At 40.2% G+C, this 23,779-nt stretch overlaps 1 protein-coding gene across 1 annotated transcript in view; it reads right to left on the reverse strand.

Moving 5' to 3' along the window:
* The window catches only part of LOC126417176 (intraflagellar transport protein 56), a 186,053-nt gene that overhangs the window by 6,631 nt on the left and 155,643 nt on the right, over positions 1–23,779 (reverse strand). The window contains exon 9 of the mRNA XM_050085077.1: positions 20,155–20,263. Coding sequence (XP_049941034.1) covers positions 20,155–20,263 — 109 coding nt within the window. The remainder of the gene's footprint in view (positions 1–20,154; positions 20,264–23,779) is intronic.

Consider the following 23,779-nt stretch of genomic DNA (forward strand, 5'->3'; position numbering starts at 1 on the left):
CCCTATGAAATCCCGAAACCACCTTCCCTACCCTCTGGCTCCTATCCTTGTAACCGCCCCCAGTGTAAAACCTGTCCCATGCACCCTCCTACCACCACCTACTCCAGTCCTGTAACCCGGAAGGTGTACACGATCAAAGGCAGAGCCACATGTGAAAGCACCCACGTGATTTACCAACTGACCTGCCTACAATGTGATGCATTCTATGTGGGAATGACCAGCAACAAACTGTCCATTCGCATGAATGGACACAGCCAGACAGTGTTTGTTGGTAATGAGGATCACCCTGTGGCTAAACATGCCTTGGTGCACGGCCAGCACATCTTGGCACAGTGTTACACCGTCCGGATTATCTGGATACTTCCCACCAACACCAACCTCTCTGAAGTCCGGAGATGGGAACTTGCTCTTCAATATATCCTCTCTTCCCGTTGCCCGCCAGGCCTCAATCTCCGCTAATTTCAAGTTGCCGCCACTCATACCTCACCTGTCATTCAACATCATCTTTGCCTCTGCACTTCCACCTCGACTGACATCTCTGCCCAAACTCTTTGTCTTTAAATATGTCTGCTTGTGTCTGCATATGTGTGGGTGGATATATGTGTGTGTGTGCGAGTGTATACCCATCCTTTTTCCCCCCTAAGGTAAGTCTTTCCGCTCCCGGGATTGGAATGACTCCTTACCCTCTCCCTTAAAACCCACTTCCTTTCGTCTTTCCCTCTCCTTCCCTCTTTCCTGATGAGGCAACAGTTTGTTGCAAAAGCTTGAATTTTGTGTGTATGTATGTGTCTGTTTGTGTTTCTATCGACCTCCCAGCACTTTCGTATGGTAAGTCACATCATCTTTGTTTTTAAATATATTTTTCCCACGTGGAATGTTTCCCTCTATTATATATATATATTATTATTATTATTTGTGTTTTGGCCTTAAAGAGCGCATTTGGACTAAACTACATGGCCAGTTCCTTTTGCTGCCTTCCTTGCTGCCCAAACTTCCCTCATTCGCTTGCTGTGTTTCTGTTTCCGGTCCTCTGTCCATGCTTCTTGTCGGCTTTGTGTCTTCGGCTTCATCTTGATTGCCTTTTTGGTTGCCCATATTTCTTTCATCTTCTGGCTGTGATCTTGCTTGCGTTCTTTGGTCCATTTTATGCCTGTTCGTTTGTCGCATTGTATCTCATGTAGTTTACTTTTCTTAATGATGTTTCTGAACTTTATTCTGTCGTTTATTGTGTCTGCTGTTATGTTGAGCTGGTTCAGATCGTTTTCTACCTCTGCCACCCATTTGTTGTTTCTAGTGGTTACCCAGTCAAAGATCTGTTTGGTCAGCCTGTGTGATGGCATTCTGTATAGGTGTCCATAGAATTGTAGTCTGCGTTTTCTAATCTTTTCTGTGATTGTCTCCGTATGTTTGTGCAGTTCCTCTGTAGGTTTCTTGATCCATATTCCATTGTTGTTAGTTGCGCCAAATATTTTCCTAAGTATTTTCCGTTCTACTTTTTCTAATTGTCTGACACGTGTATGCCCTAGGATTAGTGTGGTCTCTGCTGCATATAGTGCCTCGGGGAGCACCACCGTGTCGTAATGGCGTAATTTGGCTTTTTGTGAGATAGACTTCTTGTTGTAATGATTCCACACTACTTTGTATGCCTTGTCCAGTTTAGTCTTTCTTTCTTCGTTTGAGTCTCTGTTATGTCCACTCATTTGTAGTGTTTCACCGAGGTATTTGAAGTTTGCCGTTTTGTAAATCGTGCCATACTTTGTGTTCAGAGATGAGAGTTTCTTTGTGCTCATAAACTGTGTCTTTTCGTAAGAGATCTGTAGTCCAGTTTTGGAAGCGATTTCGTGCAGTTTTTCAATAGCGTCTTTTGTTTCCTTTATACCTTTCGTGACAATCGCCAAATCGTCTGCAAAAGCCAGGCATTTAATCTGTAGGTTTCCTAAGGTTATCCCCTGTTGTGATGTTTCCCATTCTTTTATGACCATATCTAACACCAGATTGAAAAGGAGAGGTGAGAGGCCATCGCCTTGTCGGACGCCTGTGCGAATTTCAAAGGGCTCTGATAGTTCCCCACAGAACTTTACTTTGGAGGTCGTGTTGGTTAAAGTTTGCTCTATGATAGCCCGTGTTTTGTTGTCTACTTTGTATTCTGCTAGAATTTTGAAGAGAGTTTTCCGGTCGATAGAGTCGTACGCCTTTTTGAAGTCAACAAAGGTAATGATCAGGTTCTGTTTGTGTTGTAAAATCATTTTCAGGTTCCAAATTTGTTCCGCACAAGACCGCCCTTTACGGAAGCCTGCTTGGTATTCCCCAATCAAGTGGTCGGTTTGGCATTCTAGTCTGTTCAGTAAAGCTTTAGAGAGGATCTTGTATGTGACCGGTAGTAGGGATATTCCTCTGTAGTTGTTCGGGTCAGTCTTGTCACCTTTTTTGTGTAGTGGGTGTATCAGGGCAGTTTTCCAGTCACCAGGAATTTTCATGGTCTTCCAGATGTCTTCCAAGATCCTGTGGATGTCTTTGGTGAGTTCTGGGTCTTGCAACTTCCAGATTTCCGCGATGATGCCATCTTCTCCTGGTGCTCTACGATTATTGAGTGACTTTATTATTTCTTTAACTTCTTCTAGAGTTGGAGGTTCACTATCTGGATTGTATGTGCTCGTTTCTGTCATCATTTCTTCCATGGGGGGGTCCGTGTTGAGCAGTTTTTCAAAGTACTTTGCCAGAATGTCACAATTGTTTTTGGTATTGGTTTCTAGGGTTCCATCCGGTCTTCTGAAGCACAAGTTGGGTGGTTGATATCCAGTTATATTTTGTCTTAACGTTCTGTAGAAGTTTCTTGTATTGTTCTTCATGAAGTCCGATTCGATCTCTGTCAGTCGCCGTTTGTCATACTGTCGTTTTTCACTGCGAATGATTTTGCTTGATTGCTTCTGTGTTTTCAAGAAGTTCATCCAATTCTCTTGGGATTTATGGCTACTAAATTTTTTCCATGCACTGATTCGTTGGTCAATAGCTTGGTCACATGTGTGGTTCCACCAACGGTGTTTCCGTGTTCGTGGCGCTTGTGCTAGTTTCATGGCCTCTCGGATTCTTCGTGAAAGTTGTGTCCAGTCTGTCGTTTTCTCCATTTTAATTTTGTGTAATATTTGTGTCTGGTTTAAAGTAACGTATTCTGGATCTGGTCTAACAATTTTGTTCTTCTGGAGCTTTTTCTTGGGCAAAAGACAAATCCTGATCTGTAGTAGGTGGTGGTCTGAGTCGAAGTAGCCTTTACGGGTGTCTATGTTCAAAATTTCTTTTTGTGAGTCTTTCTGCACTATTACGTGGTCGATTTGTAGTTCTTGCTTTCCGCTGGGGAATTTCCATGTGGTAAGTTTTCGTGTTGGTTTCTTGAATTTTGTTGACATAATGACGAGGTCGTGGCTTTTGCAAAAGTCTATCAGATGTTTTACGTTTTTGTTGGTGTCCTTGTGTGGAGTATGTTTTCCTGTGATATGTCTGTATATCTTTTCTTTTCCGAGTTTGGCGTTGAAGTCTCCCAGTATTATTTTGACTCTATGTGCAGGAATTTTTCTGATAGTTTCTTCCATTGTCGTCCAGAAGTCATCAATTTCGTCCGGGTTTTTCCTGTTGTAGTCATTAGTCGGTGCATGTGCGTTGATTATTGTGTAGGATTTATTGGCTGATTTCACTGTTATGGTGTTGATTCTTTCGTTTCGTGATGAAAAGTCGATTATGCTGTCCGTGATGGACCTGTGTACTGCAAATCCTGTGCCAAAAAGCCTTAGGTTTTTCAGTTGTCTCGATGGTTTTCCTTTATATATTCTGAAATTCTCAGTGTTGAAATGGTCTTCATCTGTGAATCGTGTTTCTTGCAGTGCACATATTTTGATTTGAAATTTTTCGAGAGTGTCTGTCAGTTGTTTCATCTTTCCTGTCTTCATCAGTGTGTTCACATTGAGTGTGCCGATGTAGTGTTTGCGTTTGGTCTTGAGGGAGTTTGAGAAGCTCCGATTCTTCTCATGATGTCCGTGAGCCCCCGGAATCCGATGCTCACGACAATCCCAGTCTATTGACTGGGGCCCGGGGTAATGAGATTTTTCTCGTTGTACCATCATGATGTTTAATAGTTGGATGTATGGCATGCTGCCGAGTACAACCTGACTTTCCAGATCAGGAGGTTGGTTGAGGCCGCCACTGACATGTGGAGCAGATGCCTTTTGTAGCCGCCCACTGTGGGAACAGACGCTACTAGTAGTTTTGGTCCGCCCCGAGTATTTCATTTCCTCGGTACCACCTATATCTAGGAGGCATTCCGCATTCCCCTATCCGCCACCTGGGGAGGTGCTCGGTTGCGGGTCTACTAACCGCCCCGAGTGTGTGTGTGTGTGTGTGTGTGTGTGTGTGTGTGTGTGTGTGTGTGTGTGTATATATATATAACCGTTGGTTGCGAAAGCTTGAATTTTATGTGATGTTTGTGTTTGTTTGTGTGTCTATCGACCTGCCAGTGCTTTAGTTTGGTAAGTCACATCATCTTTGTTTTTATATATATATATATATTGGCCTTTACAAATGTCTGCTTGTGTCTGTGTATGTGCGGATGGATATGAGTGTGTGTGCGAGTGTATACCTGTCCTTTTTTCCCCCTAAGGTAAGTCTTTCCGCTCCCGGGATTGGAATGACTCCTTACCCTCTCCCTTAAAACCCACATCCTTTCGTCTTTCCCTCTCCTTCCCTCTTTCCTGATGAAGCAACCATGGGTTGCGAAAGCTTGAATTTTGTGTGTGTGTTTGTGTTTGTTAGTGCCTCTATCAACATTCCAACGCTGTTGTTTGGTAAGTTACATCATCTTTGTTTATATACATATATATTTTCACAGAAGTACACTCACACAAACTTGGCCACTGTCTCTGGGTGCTGGTGCCCGACTGTGGCTGTGTCTGATGTAAACAACAATCTGGAGAGGTGAGTGATGGGGTTAAGGAGGAGGTGTGGGGAAGGGAGGAGGAGGGTACGCAGGATAGGCAAGGGGGTAAATTTTGGCAGCCAAGAACCACTAAAGCATTTATTTTACAACAGCAAGCACCAAGATTTCTGTGAAAAGTTGAGAACCGATCATCAAGATTTAGCATTCTTACACTCATGTGTCCCAGCACTTCATCTTTAACGGGTTCCTTGGCACGTCGGATGTGTCCCGTCAACCTATTTCTTCTTTAGTCAAGCTGTGCTATAAATTTCTCTTTCCCAAATTCAGTTCAGTGCCTTCTCATTAGTTATGTGATCTACCCATTCAATCTTCAACATTCTTCTCTAGGACCACATTTCAAAGGCTTTTATTCCCATCTTGTCTGAACTGTTTATTGACCACGATTCACTTCTGAACAATGTTACATGTCAGACAAATACATATAAAGAGGCTTCCTAACATGTAAATTTATACTTGATGTTAACAAATTTCTCTTCTACAGATATGCTTTTCTTGCTATTACCAGTCTGCATTTTATATCCCTTCTATCTCGACAATCATTAGTTATTCTGATGTCCGAATAATGAAACTCATCTACCACCTTTAATGTCTCGTTTCTTAATCTAATTACATCAGCATCACTTAATGTAATTTGACTACTTTCCGTTACCCTTGTTTTACTTGAGTTGATGTTCATCTTGCAATGTTTTTCAACACAATACCCATTCCTTTCAACTGTCTTTCCAAGAACTGAATAACATCAGGGATCGGCTACACCCCTGTCGCATTCTCTTCTCACCAACTGCTCTCCTTTCATGTCTTTCATCCTCATAACTGCAGTCTGATTTCTGTACGAGTTGTAAATAACCTTTTGCTCCCTATATTTTATCCCTGCTACCTTTAGAATTTCAAGGAATGCACTCCGCTCAAATTTGTCAAAATCTTTCTCTAAATCTTCAATTGTTATTAATATCAATTTGCCTTTCCTCAATCTGTCTTCTTAGATAAGACATAGTTAGTACTGCCTCACACATGCCGACATTTCTATGAAACTCAAACTGGTCTTCCCTAAGATCAGATTCTACCACTGTCTCCATTATTCTGTAATTAATTTCTGTCAGTATTTTGCAAACATGACTTATTAATATTCACAACTGTCAGTGCCTGCCTTCTCTGGAATTGGAATTATTGTATTCTTGCTGAAGTCTATCATATTTTGCCTGTCTCATATATCTTTCCCACAAGATGGAATAGTACTGCCACGGTTGGCTCTCCCAAAGATCTCAATTATTCTGATGGAGTGTCATCTACACACAAGGCCTTGTTTCGACTTACATCTTTTGGTGCTCTGTCAAATTCTTCTCTCAGTATAATATGTACCAACTCATTTCATCTACTTCCTCTTCCCTTTCTAAAATATTGGCTTCACGTTCATTTCCCTTATATAGCTCCCCTATATACTCCTCCCACTTTTCAGGTTTCCCTTTTCTGCTTAATACTGACTTGTAGTTTGAACTCTTGATATTGGTTCATCTGCTTCTCTTTCCCTCAAAGGTCTCTTTAATTTTCCTACAGTCAGCATCGATCTTTCCCCTTGTTATGAATGCTTCTACAACCTTTTATTTCCCTTCTAGCCATTACCACTTCACTATTTTGCATTTCCTGTCAATCTCATTTTTTATACAAAAATCAAACAATGGAAAATCCAGGATGGAGTGTAACAATATTATGAGAAGGAAAGTTGTTACTCACCATATAGCAAAGATGCTGAGTCGCAGATAGGCACAACAAAAAGACTCTCAAATTACAGCTTTTGGCCATTAAGGCCTGCTTCAACAATAGACAGACATATAGCACACATACACACGCACACGCAAACACAACTCACACACACAACTGCAGTCTCAGGCAACTGAAACCACAATGAGAGTCTTTTTGTTGTGCCTATCTGCGACTCAGCATCTCCGATATATGGTGAGTAGCAACTTCCCTTCTCATAATATCATTTTTTAGACATGTGTATTCCCTTTTACCTGTTTCACTTACTGCATTTTTTATGTTCTCCTTCTTTAAATGATATTCAGTAACTCCTGTGTTATGCAAGGATTCCTAATAAACTTCATCTTTTTACCTATTGGATCCTCTGCTGCCTTCACTGATTTGTCTCTCATAGCTAATCATTTGTCTTCTATTGTGTTGTTTACACTGTTTCTGTCAATCTTTGCCTAATGCTCCCTTTGAAACTCACAACAGTCTATGTCCTTTCAACTTATCACGTCTCAGCTCCTTAATTTCCTACCTTTATACACCCTCTTCAATTTTAATCTGCTGTTCGTAACCAATAAATTATTTTCAGCGCACATATATGACACTACAAATGTTTTGCTGTTTAAAATCTAGTTCCCAAATCTCTGACCTACCCTAATATAATCTATCTGACTCCTTTCTCTGCATTGAGATCTCTTCTATGTATACAATCTTATTTCATTTATTAAATTTGCTCTGTACAAAATTCTACCAATGTGCTTCCCCTTTCATTCCTTCACCCCAGCCCGTGTGATCATCTGCGGAGATAACTGGCATATAAACGTGTACAACTGTGGTGGGTCCTCACTATGTTGTTGATAGAAGCTTACCTGCATTTCTACTTTCTTACTCGTTATTAGGCCTTCTCCTGTATTACTCCTACTTGATTTTGTTTTATAACCCTGTACTCAACTGACCAAATATCCTGCCTTTTTTTGTCTTCTTCCCTGTTTCTGTCAAGCATTGCCTAATGCTCCCTTCAAAACTCCCAACAATCTCTGTTCTTTCAATTTATCCTGATCTCATCTCCTTAATTTCCTACTTTTCTGTGCCTGTTGTTCTTAATGCCACAACACTTCACTAATTCCCATTGTATTTAACTTTAATCTATCCATTTCCCTTCTTAAAATCTCTAACCTCTCTATCTGATTAAGGGATCTAACATTCCACACTCTGACCTGTAAATGCCAGTTTTGTTTACCCTGAAAATGACATTCTCCCCATCCACTGGTCTGATTGAGAGACTATTTTACCCAAGGGCATTTCATAGTCATGAACCCATACAGTAGAGCTGCATGCCCTTGGAAAAAATAAAGGCTGTAGTTTCTTCTTGATTTCAGACATTTGCAGTACCAGCACAATGAGGCCATTTCGGCTAATGTTGGCCAGAGAGGTGTACAACCTTCCCATCTGGGCAAGAATCATGGTTCATGTGGGAGTCAGGGTGACATTGTAAATATTATGGAAATATTATTTTACACAAAAAATATGGGTCTCTCACATATGTCGGACACAGCCCACTGCATGTATTATTTCTGCTGCATGCTCTGTCAGCCACATCTGCATGACAAACTCTAGTACGCTAAAGTGAAGTGCAATTGTTGTGCTGTGTGTGTTGTTATTTTTGCATTTGCTGTTTGTTATTGTGTGTGTGTGTGTGTGTGTGTGTGTGTGTGTGTGTGTGTGTAAAAATATCTGCATATAGTTTTGGTGTTTACAGAATTATCTGAAGTGGGAAATACTAGAACAAAGTTATTCGTCTCAAGAGCTGATGACTGCAGTTATGAAGAATTTGAAGATACCGACTCAGAAGTGTGTACTGAATATCGGTGAGGGTCTTCAGAATACACTTTTGAAGAAGACAGAGAGGAACTGGAAGAAAATGATAAAGTAACAGATGATGTTTATGAAACTGTGTTAAATGAGTTTTCTGAATAGAAAGACTATGGGTGGTGCCATAAAGATTTTGAATTTCAAAGGTAGATATACCTAATGATATTCCATCAACATAAAAACAGTATTGATGTTCAAAAATGATGTGAAGCCGCTTTCTAGCAAACATTCCCCTCATATTCGCAAAGTGATGGACAGAATAAATGACAAATCTACTAGAGTTAAGAAACAAAGAAATAAACTGACCAGGAAACAAAAGTTGTCTTCAGAGGAATTGCTTGGATTGATCTCTCCAATCATATTTTTTCTTATGTGACGACACTTTGCTAAGTGTTAAAATGGAACAGAAATTTGTCCATGTAGTGTCTCCTTGTGGAACGCATAAAACCAGTCAGAAGATGATGACACCCAAAAAAGTCCCCTTTTGGCGTATCTGTAGTAAACAAATAGATAACATACAAAGAACAAACCAGAGTACAAATGAAAATCAGAACTTTTGAGAGAGAAAATTGCATTTCCTTTAACTGGGTCACAAATTCTTATACCATAGGGCTCATATGCCCGCCTGGAGCAACTGGGTGGGTATGGGCAGGGATGGGCACATGACTGATGCTAACACAGTCTTGCAGTTGATGTAACATAATATGATCATATTCTGCTGCTAAATGTAGGAGACCAGGGGTGGCCAAGCAGCTTGTGCACGTGCAAGACACATCGAGAGAAGCCATCTGATGGTTAGCCTAAACTATTTGCTCCTGCCCGCGAGCGTGCCGACCTTGCCCCATAGGGCAGTGTTGGAACACCCTATCGCAGTAAGTAAAAAAGTGTCCAAGAGATGCTTGTCGAGCATTAGTGGCATATGCTAGAAGAGAATCCTTATGCAACAGTCAGAGGTTTATCATTAAAATATCTGAGAGTGTGTGTTCCAAGAAGTGTCAAGCAATATATTGTTCCTTCCCATATATACAGGGTGGTCCATTGATTGTGACCGGGCCAAATATTTCATGAAATAAGCGTCAAATGAAAGAAACTTATCTAGATTGAAGAGAGAAACCAGATGGTGCTATGATTGCCCGCTAGATGGCGCTGCCATAGGTCAAATGGATATCAACTACGTTTTTTTTAAATAGGAACCACCAAAACGGCCTTGCTGTGCTGGTACTGCAAACGGTTGAAAGCAAGGGGAAACTACAGACGTAATTTTTCCCGACGACATGCAGCTTTACTGTATGGTTAATGATGATGGCGTCCTCTTGGGTAAAATATTCCGGAGGTAAAATAGTCCCCCATTCGGATCTCCGGGTGGAGACTACTCAAGAGGGCGTCGTTATCAGGAGAAAGAAAACTGGTGTTCTACGGATCGGAGCGTGGAATGTCAGATCCCTTAATCGGGCAGGTAGGTTAGAAAATTTAAAAAGGGAAATGGATAGGTTAAAGTTAGATATAGTGGGAATTAGTGAACTTTGGTTGCAGGAGGAACAAGACTTCTGGTCAGGTGAATACAGGGTTATAAATACAAAATCAAACAGGCGTAATGCAGGAGTAGGTTTAATAATGAATAGGAAAATAGGAATGTGGGTCAGCTACTACCAACAGCATAGTGAAGGCATTATTGTGGCCAAGATAGACACGAAGCCCCTGCCTACTACAGTAGTACAAGTTTATATGCCAACTAGCTCCGCAGATGACAAAGAGATTGATGAAATGTATGATGAGATAAAATAAATTATTCAGACAGTGAAGGGAGATGAAAATTTAATAGTCATCAGTGACAGGAACTTGATAGTAGGAAAAGGAAGAGAAGGAAACGTAGTAGGTGAATATGGAATGGGAGTAAGGAATGAAAGAGGGAGCCGCCTGGTAGAATTTTGCACAGAGCACAACTTAATAATAGCTAACACTTGGTTCAAGAATCACGAAAGAAGGTTGTATACATGGAAGAAGCCAGGAGATACTGACAGATTTCAGATAGATTATATAATGGTAAGACAGAGATTTAGGAACCAGGTTTTAAATTGTAAGACATTTCCAGGGGCAGATCTGGACTCTGACCACAATCTATTGGTTATGAACTGTAGATTAAAACTGAAGAAACTCCAAAAAGGTGGGAATTTAAGGAGATGGGACCTGGATAAACTGACTAAACCAGAGGTTGTACAGAGTTTCAGGGAGAGCATAAGGGAACAAATGGCAGGAATGGGGGAAAGAAATACAGTAGAAGAAGAATGGGTAGCTTTGAGGGATGAAGTAGTGAAGGCAGCAGAGGATCAAGTAGGTATAAAGACGAGGGCTAGTAGAAATCCTTGCGTAACAGAAGAGATACTGAATTTAATTGATGAAAGGAGAAAATATAAAAATGCAGTAAATGAAGCAGGCAAAAAGGAATACAAACGTCTCAAAAATGAGATCGACAGGAAGTGCAAAATGGCTAAGCAGGGATGGCTAGAAGACAAATGTAAGGATGTAGAGGCTTATCTCACTATGGATACTGCCTACAGGAAAATTAAAGAGACCTTTGGAGAAATGAGAACCACTTGTATGAATATCAAGAGCTCATATGGAAACCCAGTTCTAAGCAAAGAAGGGAAAGCAGAAAGATGGAAGGAGTATATAGAGGGTCTATACAAGGGCGATGTACTTGAGGACAGTATTATGGAAATGGAAGAGGATGTAGATGAAGATGAAATGGGAGATATGATACTGCATGAAGAGTTTGACAGTGCACTGAAAGACATCAGTCGAAACAAGGCCCCGGGAGTAGACAACATTCCATTAGAACTACTGACGGCTTTGGGAGAGTCAGTCCCGACAAAACTCTACCATCTGGTGAGCACTATGTATGAGACAGGCGAAATTCCCTCAGACTTCAAGAAGAATATAATAATTCCAATCCCAAAGAAGGCAGGTGTTGACAGATGTGAAAATTACCGTACTATCAGTTTAATAAGTCACGGCCGCAAAATACTAACGTGAATTCTTTACAGACGAATGGAAAAACTGATAGAAGCCGACCTCAAGGAAGATCAGTTTGGATTCCGTAGAAATATTGGAACACGTGAGACAATACTGACCCTACGACTTGTCTTAGAAGCTAGATTAAGGAAATGCAAACCTACGTTTCTACCATTTGTAGACTTAGAGAAAGCTTTTGACAATAAGGACTGGAATACTCTGTTTCAAATTCTGAAGGTGGCAGGGGTAAAATATAGGGAGCGAAAGGCTATTTACAATTTGTATAGAAACCAGATGGCAGTTATAAGAGTTGAGGGGCATGAAAGGGAAGCAGTGGTTGGGAAGGGAGTGAGACAGGGTTGTAGCCTCTCCCCGATGTTATTCAATCTGTATATTGAGCAAGCAGTGAAGGAAATGGAAGAAAAATTTGGAGTAGGTATTAAAATTCATGGAGAAGAAATAAAAACTTTGAGGTTCGCTGATGACATTGTAATTCTGTCAGAGACAGCAAAGGACTTGGAAGAGCAGTTGAACGGAATGGACAGTGTCTTGAAATGAGGATATAAGATGAACATCAACAAAAGCAACACGAGGATAATGGAATGTAGTCGAATTAAGTCGGGTGATGCTGAGGGTATTAGCTTAGGAAATGAGACACTTTAAGTAGTAAAGGAGTTTTGCTATTTGGGGAGCAAAATAACTGATGATGGTCGAAGTAGAGAGGATATAAAATGTAGTCCAGCAATGGGAAGGAAATCGTTTCTGAAGAAGAGGAATTTGTTAACATCGAGTATAGATTTCAGTGTCAGGAAGTCGTTTCTGAAAGTATTTGTATGGAGTGTAGCCATGTATGGAAGTGAAACATGGATGATAAATAGTTTAGACAAGAAGAGCATAGAAGCTTTCGAAATGTGGTGCTACAGAAGAATGCTGTAGATTAGATGGGTATATCACATAACTAATGAGGAGGTGTTGAATAGGATTGGGGAGAAGAGAAGTTTGTGGCACAACTTGACTAGAAGAAGGGATCGGTTGGCAGGACATGTTTTGAGGCATCAAGGGATCACCAATTCAGTATTGGAGGGCAGCGTGGAGGGTAAAAATCGTAGAGGGAGACCAAGAGATGAATACACCAAGCAGATTCAGAAGGATGTAGGTTGCAGTAGGTACTGGGAGATGAAGAAGCTTGTACAGGATAGAGTAGCATGGAGAGCTGCATCAAACCAGTCTCAGGACTGAAGACCACAACAACAACAACCCAATTTTTTATTACATATTCATGTAGTACATAAAGAAATATGAATGTTTTAGTTGGACCACTTTTTTCGCTTTGTGATAGATGGCGCTGTAATAGTCACAAACATATGGCTCACAATTTTAGACAAACTGTTGGTAACAGGTCCGTTTTTTAAATTAAAATACAGAACGTAGGTACATTTGAACATTTTACTTCAGTTGTTCCAATGTGATACATGTACCTTTTTGAACTTATCTTTTCTGAGAACGCATGCTGTTACAGCGTGATTACCTGTAAATACCACATTAATGCAATAAATGCCCAAAATGATGTCTGTCAACCTCAATGCATTTGGCAATACGTGTAACGACATTCCTCTCAACAGTGAGTAGCTTGCCTTCCATAACGTTTGCCCTTGCATTGACAATGCGTAGATGAATGTTGTCAGGCATTGTCGATAGATCACTTAAGCAAATATCCTTCAACTTTCCCCACAGAAAGGAATCCGGAGACGTCAGATCCGGTGAACGACCAATCCACCTGTCATGAAATATGCTATTCAATACCGCTACAACCGCACGCGAGCTATGTGTCGGACATTCATCATGTTGAAAGTACATCGCCAATCTGTCATGCAGTGAAACATCTTGTAGTAACATCAGAAGAGCATTATGTAGGAAATCAGCATACATTGCATCATTTAGATTGCCATCGATAAAATGGGGGCCAATTAGCCTTCCTCCCATAATGCCGCACCATACATTAACCCACCAAGGTTGCTGATGTCCCACTTGTCGCAGCCATCATGGATTTTCCGTTGCCCAATAGTGCATATTATGCCGGTTTACGTTACCGCTGTTGTTGAATGATGCTTCGTCCCTAAATAGAACACATGCAAAAAATCTGTCATCGTCCCATAATTACTCTTGGCAGAACTGTACAAGACGTTCAAAGTCGTCACCATGCAATTCCTGGTGCATAGAAATATGCTAAGTGTGCAATCGATGTTGATGTAGCAATCTCAACACTGACGTTTATGAGATTCCCGATTCTCGCGCAATTTGTCTGCTACTGATGTGCGGATTAGCTGCGACAGCAGCTAAAAGACCTACTTGGGCATCATCATTTTTTGCAGGTCATGGTTGATGTTTCACATGTGACTGAACACTTCCTGTTTCCTTAAATAATGTAGGCTAACTATCCGGCGAACAGTCCGGACACTTGGATGATGTCGTCCAGGATACCAAGCAGCATACATAGCACACGTCCGTTGGGCATTTTGATCACAATAGCCATACATCAACACGATATCGACTTTTTCCGCTATTGGTAAACGGTCCATTTTAGCATGGGTAATGTATCACGAAGCAAATACCATCCACACTGGCGGAATGTTACGTGATAGCACATACTTATACGTTTGTGACTATTACAGCGCCATATGTCACAAAGTGAAAAAAGTGGTCCAACTACAACATTCATATTTCTTTACGTACTACATGAATATGTAATAAAAAAATGGGGATTCCTATTTAAAAAAAATGCAGTTGATATCTGTTTGACCTATGGCAGTGCCATCTAGCGGGCCAACCATTGCACCATCTGGTTTCCCCCTTCAAGCTAGATGAGTTTTGTTCTTTGTAGGTTTTTTCGTTTGATGCTTATTTCGTGAGATATTTGGCCTGGTCACTATCAATGAACCACCCTGTATACCATGATAGTAAAATCACATAAATCTGAGCTCATAAAAAGACTTGCTGAGAAGTTGCTTGTCTTAAACTCCATTTATGAATGGAAACAGTAAGGGCAGAAATTTTAGAGTTACCTCAAATATACTCTGCCACCCGTGTAAGGTGGCTAGTAGCATATACAGGTAGATGCTGACTGCAGGCTGAATGGCAGCACTCAACTTGGTGCAAGCCAGTTCAAAAACTGGTTAAGGAAGAAATTTGTGGTGGAAGTATTTAGTCAGCAAGAGAAAGAAAGCTGGGGGTGCAGAGTACCTGATTGGTAATCAGGGACTTTACACCACACTTTTTCATGTCCTTGATTACCTCTCCATAGTCCCAGGGTATGTGAGAATGCCATCCTACTGATGATAATTCATAATTCATTCAACAATGATACGCCGGGACCAGGTTTCACTCTCTCCCAACTTTCCATCAATGACAAAACAACAACAACACAAACAAGGAAGATCCCATATTCCTAGATTGTATGTGGTACCACTATGCAGTATTAACAAATGTCCGAGCTTACAGATTAGCTTTTCAGATATGGTGGGGGGTTGGGGAGAGGGGGTGGGGGGGTGGTAGTGTATGGGAAGGTGTCATGATTGATTGACTATAGGAGAATACAAGATGCATTAGAAAAAATTTCTAGTTGGTGTGATGAATGGCGGCTTGCTGTAAATGTGAAAAAACATAAGGTAATGCACACAAGTAGAGAAAACAATCCTGTGATGTTGAGTACAGCATGGGTAGTGTGCTGATTGACACAGTCACAGCAATTAAACATCTAGGCATAATGCTGCAAAGTAATTTGAAATGAAAGGAGCATGTAAGCATGGTAGTAGGGAAGGCTAACAGTTGACTTTGGTTTTATCAGGAGAATTTTAGGAAAGTGTAGCTTAACTATATCGGAGGCCGCATATAGAACACCAGTGCAACCCATTCTTGAGTACTGCTGAAGTGTTTGCAATTCCCACCCAATTCAATTAAAGGAAGACACTGAAGCAATTCAGAGGTGAGCTGTTAGATTTGTTACCAGTAGATAAAATCAACTCATCAGTATTACCGAGATGTTTCATGAACTCGAATGTGAATCACTGGAGGGAAGATGAAGTTCTTTTAGCAAAACATTACTGAGAAACCTAGAGAACTGGCATTTGAAGTTGATTGAAAAAACCACCACCAAAGTACATTGCAAGAAAGGATCATGAAGATAAGATAAGAGAAATTAGGGCTCATATGGAGGCATACAGACAGTTGTTTCTCTCCCTCTATTTGTTAGTGGAATAGGAAAGGATATGTCCAGTAATGGTACAAGGTACTTTTCACGATGAACAATAAGGTGGCTCATAGAGTATGTGTGTAGATGTAGATGTACAAGAACTGCATTCCACATGAACTCATCATAGTAAAAAACATTAAAACTTCACTCTTAATACATAACGTTCAAACTTGAAAGAAGAAACAGGGACAATGGGTGGGAAAGAAAGAAATTCTTTCAAATTTAGGTGGCTGAGCTCCCTGGGAGCATCATGGCCAACAATAGCATACAACATTTACATTTTTCTTAGCCATAAGTAGCTGAGCTTGTTTTTTTTTTTTTTTTTTTTTTTTTTTTTTTTTTTTTTTTTTTTTTTTTTTTTTTTTTTTTTGGGGGGGGTTTAAGGGCGCTCAACTACTGAGGTCATTAGCGCCCAGTCACAATTGTTAGAGCACATAGAATCTAGTAAAACTCAAGGGGGGGGGGGGGCACACCAGAAAGTTCTTACAAAGATGCAGATAAAATAAGTGAAAGAGTTAGATGTCTTTGGACAATCCAGTCAAAGTAATAAAACGAACAACATGAGCAGCTGCTCGAGCGTCATCCGCTAAAATATCCTGTAAAGTAGATGGCAGAGACAGGACAACACGAGATTGACTAAAACGGGGACACAACAATAAAACATGGTGCACTGTTAATGCATGACCACAAGGGCACTGCGGGGCTGGGTCACCGGAGAGCAGGTAGCAGTGGCTAAACCGGCAATGCCCAATCCGCAACCTGGTCAGAAGGACCTCTTCTCACCGAGATGGTCGGGAGGAGGTTGTCCAAGCAGTTGGGAACGGTTTTACTGCCCAGACCTTGTTTCCTTGAAGTGAGGACCAAGTATCCAACCACAAGGACACAAGCCTCTTACAAACAACCCCACTAACGTCAGATGACGGGACACAATGGGAGGCTGGCCGAGGCAGGAGGACTGCAGCCTTGGCTGCAGTAGCTGAGCTTGTAAGAGATTGTTTCCTCCCTTTTTTTACTCAAAAAAATATATAGAATCTCTAGTATCTTATCTTTTGCACATACAAAATAATTCCAGGAAGGCACTACAATTGTGCTGAGGCAAAAACAGGAATAAATAAATGTAGTATTTTATCCACCCTTAGCAACTGAAGTTGTATATAATGAAATAAGTAGCAACTAGCTGCATAAATGAAATTTAATTTCTTTACCGGTTTCAGACACTTAGTGCCCTTCTTCAGAAGGTTATACCCTACCGTGTCATTTGCGAGTGTCAACAATAAGATGCATACAGCAAAATGTCATGGACATGTGGTTCATAGTGTCTGTACAAAATTAGTATAAAGAAGCAAAACAACATTAATAATAAATAAATGTTAAAAAATAAATAATTTAGAATTAAAATAAAGATAAATTTAATAGTGTTTGGTTTCATAACTGAAACTATTAACACAAGCATAAAGATATATAATATCATTATACAGAAGAAAATTAATGGTACAAGAAAATATCTGTTTCACAAGTGTGCTGTTCACTGTTGCAGCATTCTCATATTACTGAATGGGAAAGTCAAGCCTTTGAAAATATCTCAGAGATGTGGATTCTCGGAGAAGCAATTTCTGGGATTATCTATGAGCCCAGTCTTCTCTCTCATTGGTCAACAGGCTCAATCCCTAGTCAAGACTCCTGTCACTCAGTCCTTTGGCTATTACCGTTTACCATTTATTACCAATTCTATGTCATTCACCAGCCACAGCCGGACAGACAGTGTCGAGATACAACATTATCAAAATACATGAATACAACTCTACTATAATAGTAATTTAATACTCCAAGACATATTTAAGTTATAAATTAGATTACAATAATATCACAGCTATAAAATAGATACAAGTATATAATGAAATTAAATATAATGGCTGCTGCTGGAGTCATGGAACTGAGCTGCAGCTCAAGTAAACACAATGCTATTACTAGAGAAGAATTCTTCAATATTGTAGAAGGGTTGCTCTTTTAGCTTACACAAAATAGTAGTTTTAAACTGCTCCCATGGTAAAGACTGAATGTGATCAGGTAGAGCATTAAACAACTTTAGGGCCACCATTGGGAAGCTGTTTTGTGTCTTTGCTAATCGACATCTTGGCATGTCAAAACTGTCTTTGTTGCGAGTGCTGTATTTGTGAACTTCATTTCTCTTTCTGTAAATATCATGGTTTCTCTTTATGTGGAAGAGGCAGTTCAATATATACTAGCTGTACACAGTCAGAACTCCTAACCTGGTGAAAATTGGTTTACAGTAGTCTGTTTTTTTGCTTGAAGTAATGATTCTCATTGCTTTCTTTTGCAGTAAAAGCACATTCTTGCAGCCTGCAGAATGGCCCCAAAACAACAGCCCATAACTGATGTGGCTGTGGAACATTGCATAGTACACAGTTAGAAGGTACTGTTCTGGTACTATACTTTTCAGTTTCCTCAAGAGGTACAGGACCCATGAAAGTTTGGAACATACATGTTTGGTGTGCTGTTGCCAGGTTAATTTGGCATCAATGAGAAAGCCCGGAAGTTTAACATCAGATAAGACAGTGTCTTCTTTCATTTTGACAGTCATACCTGTAATACTAGAAATCAAATTAATTTCCATGTAGACTATGTTCCTGTTTAAGGCTCACAATCTTGCTCACATTTGGAGCTTCTATTAACATTTTTTGCATGTTTACAATTTTTTTAAATTCCACTTTATTCAAAACACAATATACTTCTTTTTTATTTACCCATACATGTTTTGGCAACTGTGTGTCATCATCACTTTGAAGAAAGGTTGGGAAGAGGGTGCGGGGAATGTGGAAGCAGTGTACATTGTGTTATTGAATATGCTCTTCATCTTGGACAAAGGCCATCCATAACTGTAGATATTAATTTTAATGAACAGAAGCTCTAGTTGCATACAGACATATTTACGTATTTTCACAACTGGTTTTGAACCATTGTCCTCCTGAATGTGAGTCCAGTGTGCTAACTGCTGCGCCACCTTGCTCGATAAAAGGCAATTACTTCTCTCCACAACTCAATTGTAACAGTGCTCTGCTCGACACTTTTCCATGTGTATGTTTGTTATTGGACTGGTTCACCTGGTAGCTGACAGTCTTTTGCTTTTGAATGTGCTTATGACAGGGACACATTTGAGTCTTCTGTTTCTCATTTGGCTGTGAAGTGGCTTTCAGCCAGTATGTATATTGTACATGCAGTGAAGTTTGTTTATATCGCAGATTTAAGAAGAATAATTTAGATTGTTGTTTTGTGCACCTACGAGGTGTGTCAGAAAAGTAATGAGGCTGACAACACTGCAAGCAATCTGCAATGCTGTGTTGTTCTACTTGTGTACACTGGTGTGTTCATTCCTTCCAGAAACTCAGTCCAAGTTTCAGCTCCCTACAGCAATCAGATAATTTTTGAGAGCACCATCAGTAAAGTTGTATTTTTGTTAGGTGTTATGGAAATGGAACAGCAGAATTTAGAGCAATGTTATGTCATCAGATTTTACGTTGAACTTGCAGAATCCACAAGTGTGAGCTTTGAAAAGTTGAATGTTTTGAAAGATGGAGAATGCACTGAAGATTCACTTCACTCAGGGAGGTCTTCAAATTCAAAAACCAATGAAAACATAAAATACGTGCATGGTCTTCTGAGATCAGACTGACATTTAACAATAAGGATGATGGTGATCTGTTAAACTTAAACGGACTCAGGAAAAGGGTGAACTGAACGAAACCAGACATTGCAAACTACTGGATGCTGCATCATGACAATTCTCCATGTTACACGGCCACTTCTATCATGGAATTTTTTACCTCAAAAAGCATTCCTGTTGTTCCAAAGCCCCCCATTCACCTGATCTGAGCCCTTAAGACTTTTCTTTTCCAGAAATTGAAAAATGCTCTGGAGAGCATTCAAAAGAATGTGACTGACATGCTGAAGCCCTACCAGTGAAAGCCTTTTAGCACTACTCGCAAGACTAGGAATGATGGCTCTACCAGTGTACAGCAGGTGACGGGAACTATTTTGAGGGGGCAATATTGTTGTTTGGAAACAAATAAAAAGTAAATAAATAAATGAAAGCTTTGGTAGATGAAAAATCAGTCTCTTACTTTTCTCATACATCTCGCACGTGCCTTGAACCATTGAGAAATAAAGGGAAATTTAGAAAAAAGGATTCTATAAAACAATAGTTACATGAAAAAATTAAATTTAAATTTGCTGTACACTAAGAATATTTGAAAAAAAAAAAAAGAACACTTACAGCACCTGGCTAAATGGCTGATATAAACATATTCATCTTTAAACTTTTCATTCTTTATCAAAAGAAATATTTCTTCTGCTTCTTTGTAGCTGCCAGTTGCTGCCTTTGCCTGGAACAAAAAATAAGGTAAATAAGTAATATCTATTGAGGGACACACAAGTCTGGTAACACATCAGATATGTGATGCATCTATTAGAAACATAGCTGACATTCCAATAAAGCCTTAATGAAACTGGAATTAATGTGACGATGCCCCCTACTACTACACAACTTTAAAATCTTTGCTGAGGGCCTGCAAGATTTTGTAGTTGTGGGTGTCACTTTACCTCTTATGTCAATCATGGGAAAAAAATTGTGTTTGTCTGTGTTTGTGTATATCTGTAGAAATTCTAGTTACTATTTGCTTCTCTTCTATGCCAGCCTTGATTCTCACAGGAGTAAACTGGGCAGAAATCTCAAAATAGAAACTGTCATTTCAGTCAATTAACATTTTACACCAATTTGTTAATAAGTTGACACAAAGTTTTCTGGGTAAAACTATTACTGACAGGGTGAGGGGGGGTGGGGGGGGGGAGGGGGGGGGGCGAGTAAGTTTCAGTGACTGTAACTTTGGTTGAAATATTGGTTTCACCAGTAATAATTTTCAACAGTATGACCTGTACAACAGGCTCTGGCAGTAGAAGCCCAAGCAATTCTATTCTTAATAACTGTTGGCTGTAGGTAAACAATCTTACAACTGCACAACTCTCTCTAGGATCACACATAATATTTCATGAATCCAAGATAAAATACTAGGACATGATTTTTAAAAGTCAGTTACGAACATTTTTGCATTTTGGCCGCTCAAATGGAACTCTAAAGTGTTTGAAAAGCAAAACAAATTCAAAATTTTGCTATAATAAATGGCATAATTAAAAAAAAAAAAAAAAAAAACAGTTTGTCTTCCAAGCACAGCAAAGAACATTGTAAATACCTTCAGTTTATTTACTCAAAAGATATGCTCAACATTAGCTAAGGGTATTCCGAGACCTGACAAACGCATTTGATTCAATGAAGCACTCCTTACTTATTCACAAATTATAGATGTATGAAATCAGCGAAAGTGCTTTGCAGTGGTTCAGCTCAGACAGGCAGGAAGCAAAGTCTAGTTGTAACACTGCATTCAAGCAATTACTCCCCTGACATCTTCCGGCAGAAGAGTTCAAGGCAATGAAAGAGGGGTGAAGGAAAAGGACTGGTGAAGTTTAGGAAATTGGAAGAGTTTGGAAACGCCACACAGAGGGCTTTGATCAGAGGAGACTTACCAGACACGATGAGAAGGAAAGACTGATTGTTGGGGACCACACCAGACATGATTTGCAAACCTGAGAGCTTAAATGTGGAAAATAGTGTGATACTCAAGATAAAGACTAATGACAAAATGTTGTGCATGAGTTAATAAGAGTGGAAAGCTAAATCATTTTCTGTGCTAGCGGTGGTAGGGATAAATAGACAGCTTAAAAAATAAAAGGTATGGAAAACTCAAAGGGACTGAAGAAAAGAATAGTAACTGAGAAGAAATGCTGAGACTGAAGAAATTAATCTAAATTAAGGCCATGTGGGTGATGAGAACCAAGGAAGTGCTGTAATGCCAATTCCCATCTGTAGAGTTCTGAAAAACTAGTGTCTGGGGAAAGAATCCATATGGCACGTGTGGTGAAACAGGCACTGAGGTCATGATTGTCATGTTGTAGAGCATGCTCTGCAAGAGGATATTGTGTGCTGCCAGTATATACACTCTGCCTATGCCCGTTCATACTGACTGATAACTTGGTGGTGGTCATGTCAATGTAAAAGGCCAAACAGTGTCTACATAACAGCAGGTACACGACATGTATTGTTTCACAGGTGGCTCTCTATTTAATAGTATCAGCTTTGCCAGTTACAGGGCTGATAAAGGTACAGTAGGAGGGCAAGTGTTACAGCAGGGATAGTCATAGGGACAGGAACTGTAGGGTATGTAAATGGATCCAGAAGGAGCATAGAGTCTGATGAGAATATTATAGAGATTGGGAGCGTGATGAAAAGCTGTTCTATGTGTAGTGGGCAAAATGTTAGACAGAGTGGATTTCATTTCAGGGCATGATTTTAGGAAGTCATAGTTTTGTTGAAGATGCTGATTAATACACTCATAACCAGGCTAAGTGACAAGAGGTGTACTCCTAAGCCATTTTCCGGAGGAATCAGTAGTACCAGGACTGGATGTAATGGCCCGCGAATTCTGGTTCTGAACTAGGCTGGTACTGTAAAGTGTCTCCATCTGAACAAATATGTTTGCCTCGAATGGAAAGGCTTCATGGGAGGAATCAATTGAGATGGAGAGGATGGCAACTGTCAAAATGTAAGTACTGTTGTTTATTAGTAGGTTTAATGTGAACAGAAGTGTGTAGCTGACCCCTAGTGAGGATGAGGTCAACATCACTGAAAGTGGCATGAGAATCTGAAAAGGACCCTGTGAAATTTAGTTTGGAGAATGTATTTAAAAACTCCAAGAATTTTAAAAGGTCAACCTCACCATGAGACCATATGGCAAAAATGTCATCAGTGTATCTAAACCAGACAAAGAGCTGAAGGCTTATGGATCCCAGGAAAGCCTCCTCCAAGAGACCCATGAATAGGTTGGCATAGGAAGGAGCCATCCTGGTTGCCATGGCTGTGCCCTTGATCTGTCTGCATGTCTTCCTCTGAAAGGTAAAGTAGTTCTTGGTAAGTACAAAGTTGATTAAGGTGAGCAGGAAGGATGTCATAGGTTTCAAATCATGTGGATGCTGACTCAGGAAATGTTCATCAGCAGTCAGACTGTGTATATGGGGGACACTGGTATAGGGGAAGGTGTCATCAAGAGTGACAAGCAAGGTGTGTGCTGGTAGAGGGATGGCCACAGATTTCAGATGATCTAAGAAATGGTTTGTGTCTTCAATACAGGAGGGAAGTCCTTGTACTATAGGTTGATCAACTAAGGCAGGTATACTTTTGGTGGGTGTTTGAAGACAGTGTTTGAAGCCAGCCAATGTGATTGGGTTTGTGGATATTAGGAAGAAGGTAAAAGGCGGGGGTGTGTGGTTTGGGTGGGGTAAGAAGTTCTATGGCTTGAGCTGTTTGTCCTTGTGAGGGATCTGAGGTTTTAAGAGGGGACTGTAGGTCAATTTGTATCACAGGGATGGGATCTTGATGGCAGATGCTGTATGTAGAGGTGTCTGGCAGCTGTTGTAGACCCTCAATTACACATTCCCACTGGTTAAGTACAACAGTGGTACAACAGTGGTACTTCCCAGAACTCTGCACGAGGGAACTGAAATTACAACATGTTCTCAGTTCTCCCCACCCACCTGGCCTTAATTTATATTAATTTCTTTGGTTTCAGCATATCTTCTCATTAATTATTCCTTTCCTCACTATCTTTTTGTTTTCTAACCTTTTATTTTCTGACCTGTCTATCCGTCCGCCACCTCTACCACATACAGTACACTTAGCTTACTGTTCTTATTAACACATACACTATGTTTTATTGGTAATATCTGCCTTGCAGATTACCCTTTCTTCCACCTTGAAGCTCTCAGATTTGCAAATTTCATCTGGTCAAGTC

Source organism: Schistocerca serialis, chromosome 8 (genome assembly GCF_023864345.2).
Source record: "Schistocerca serialis cubense isolate TAMUIC-IGC-003099 chromosome 8, iqSchSeri2.2, whole genome shotgun sequence".
NCBI classification, from domain to species: domain Eukaryota; kingdom Metazoa; phylum Arthropoda; class Insecta; order Orthoptera; family Acrididae; genus Schistocerca; species Schistocerca serialis.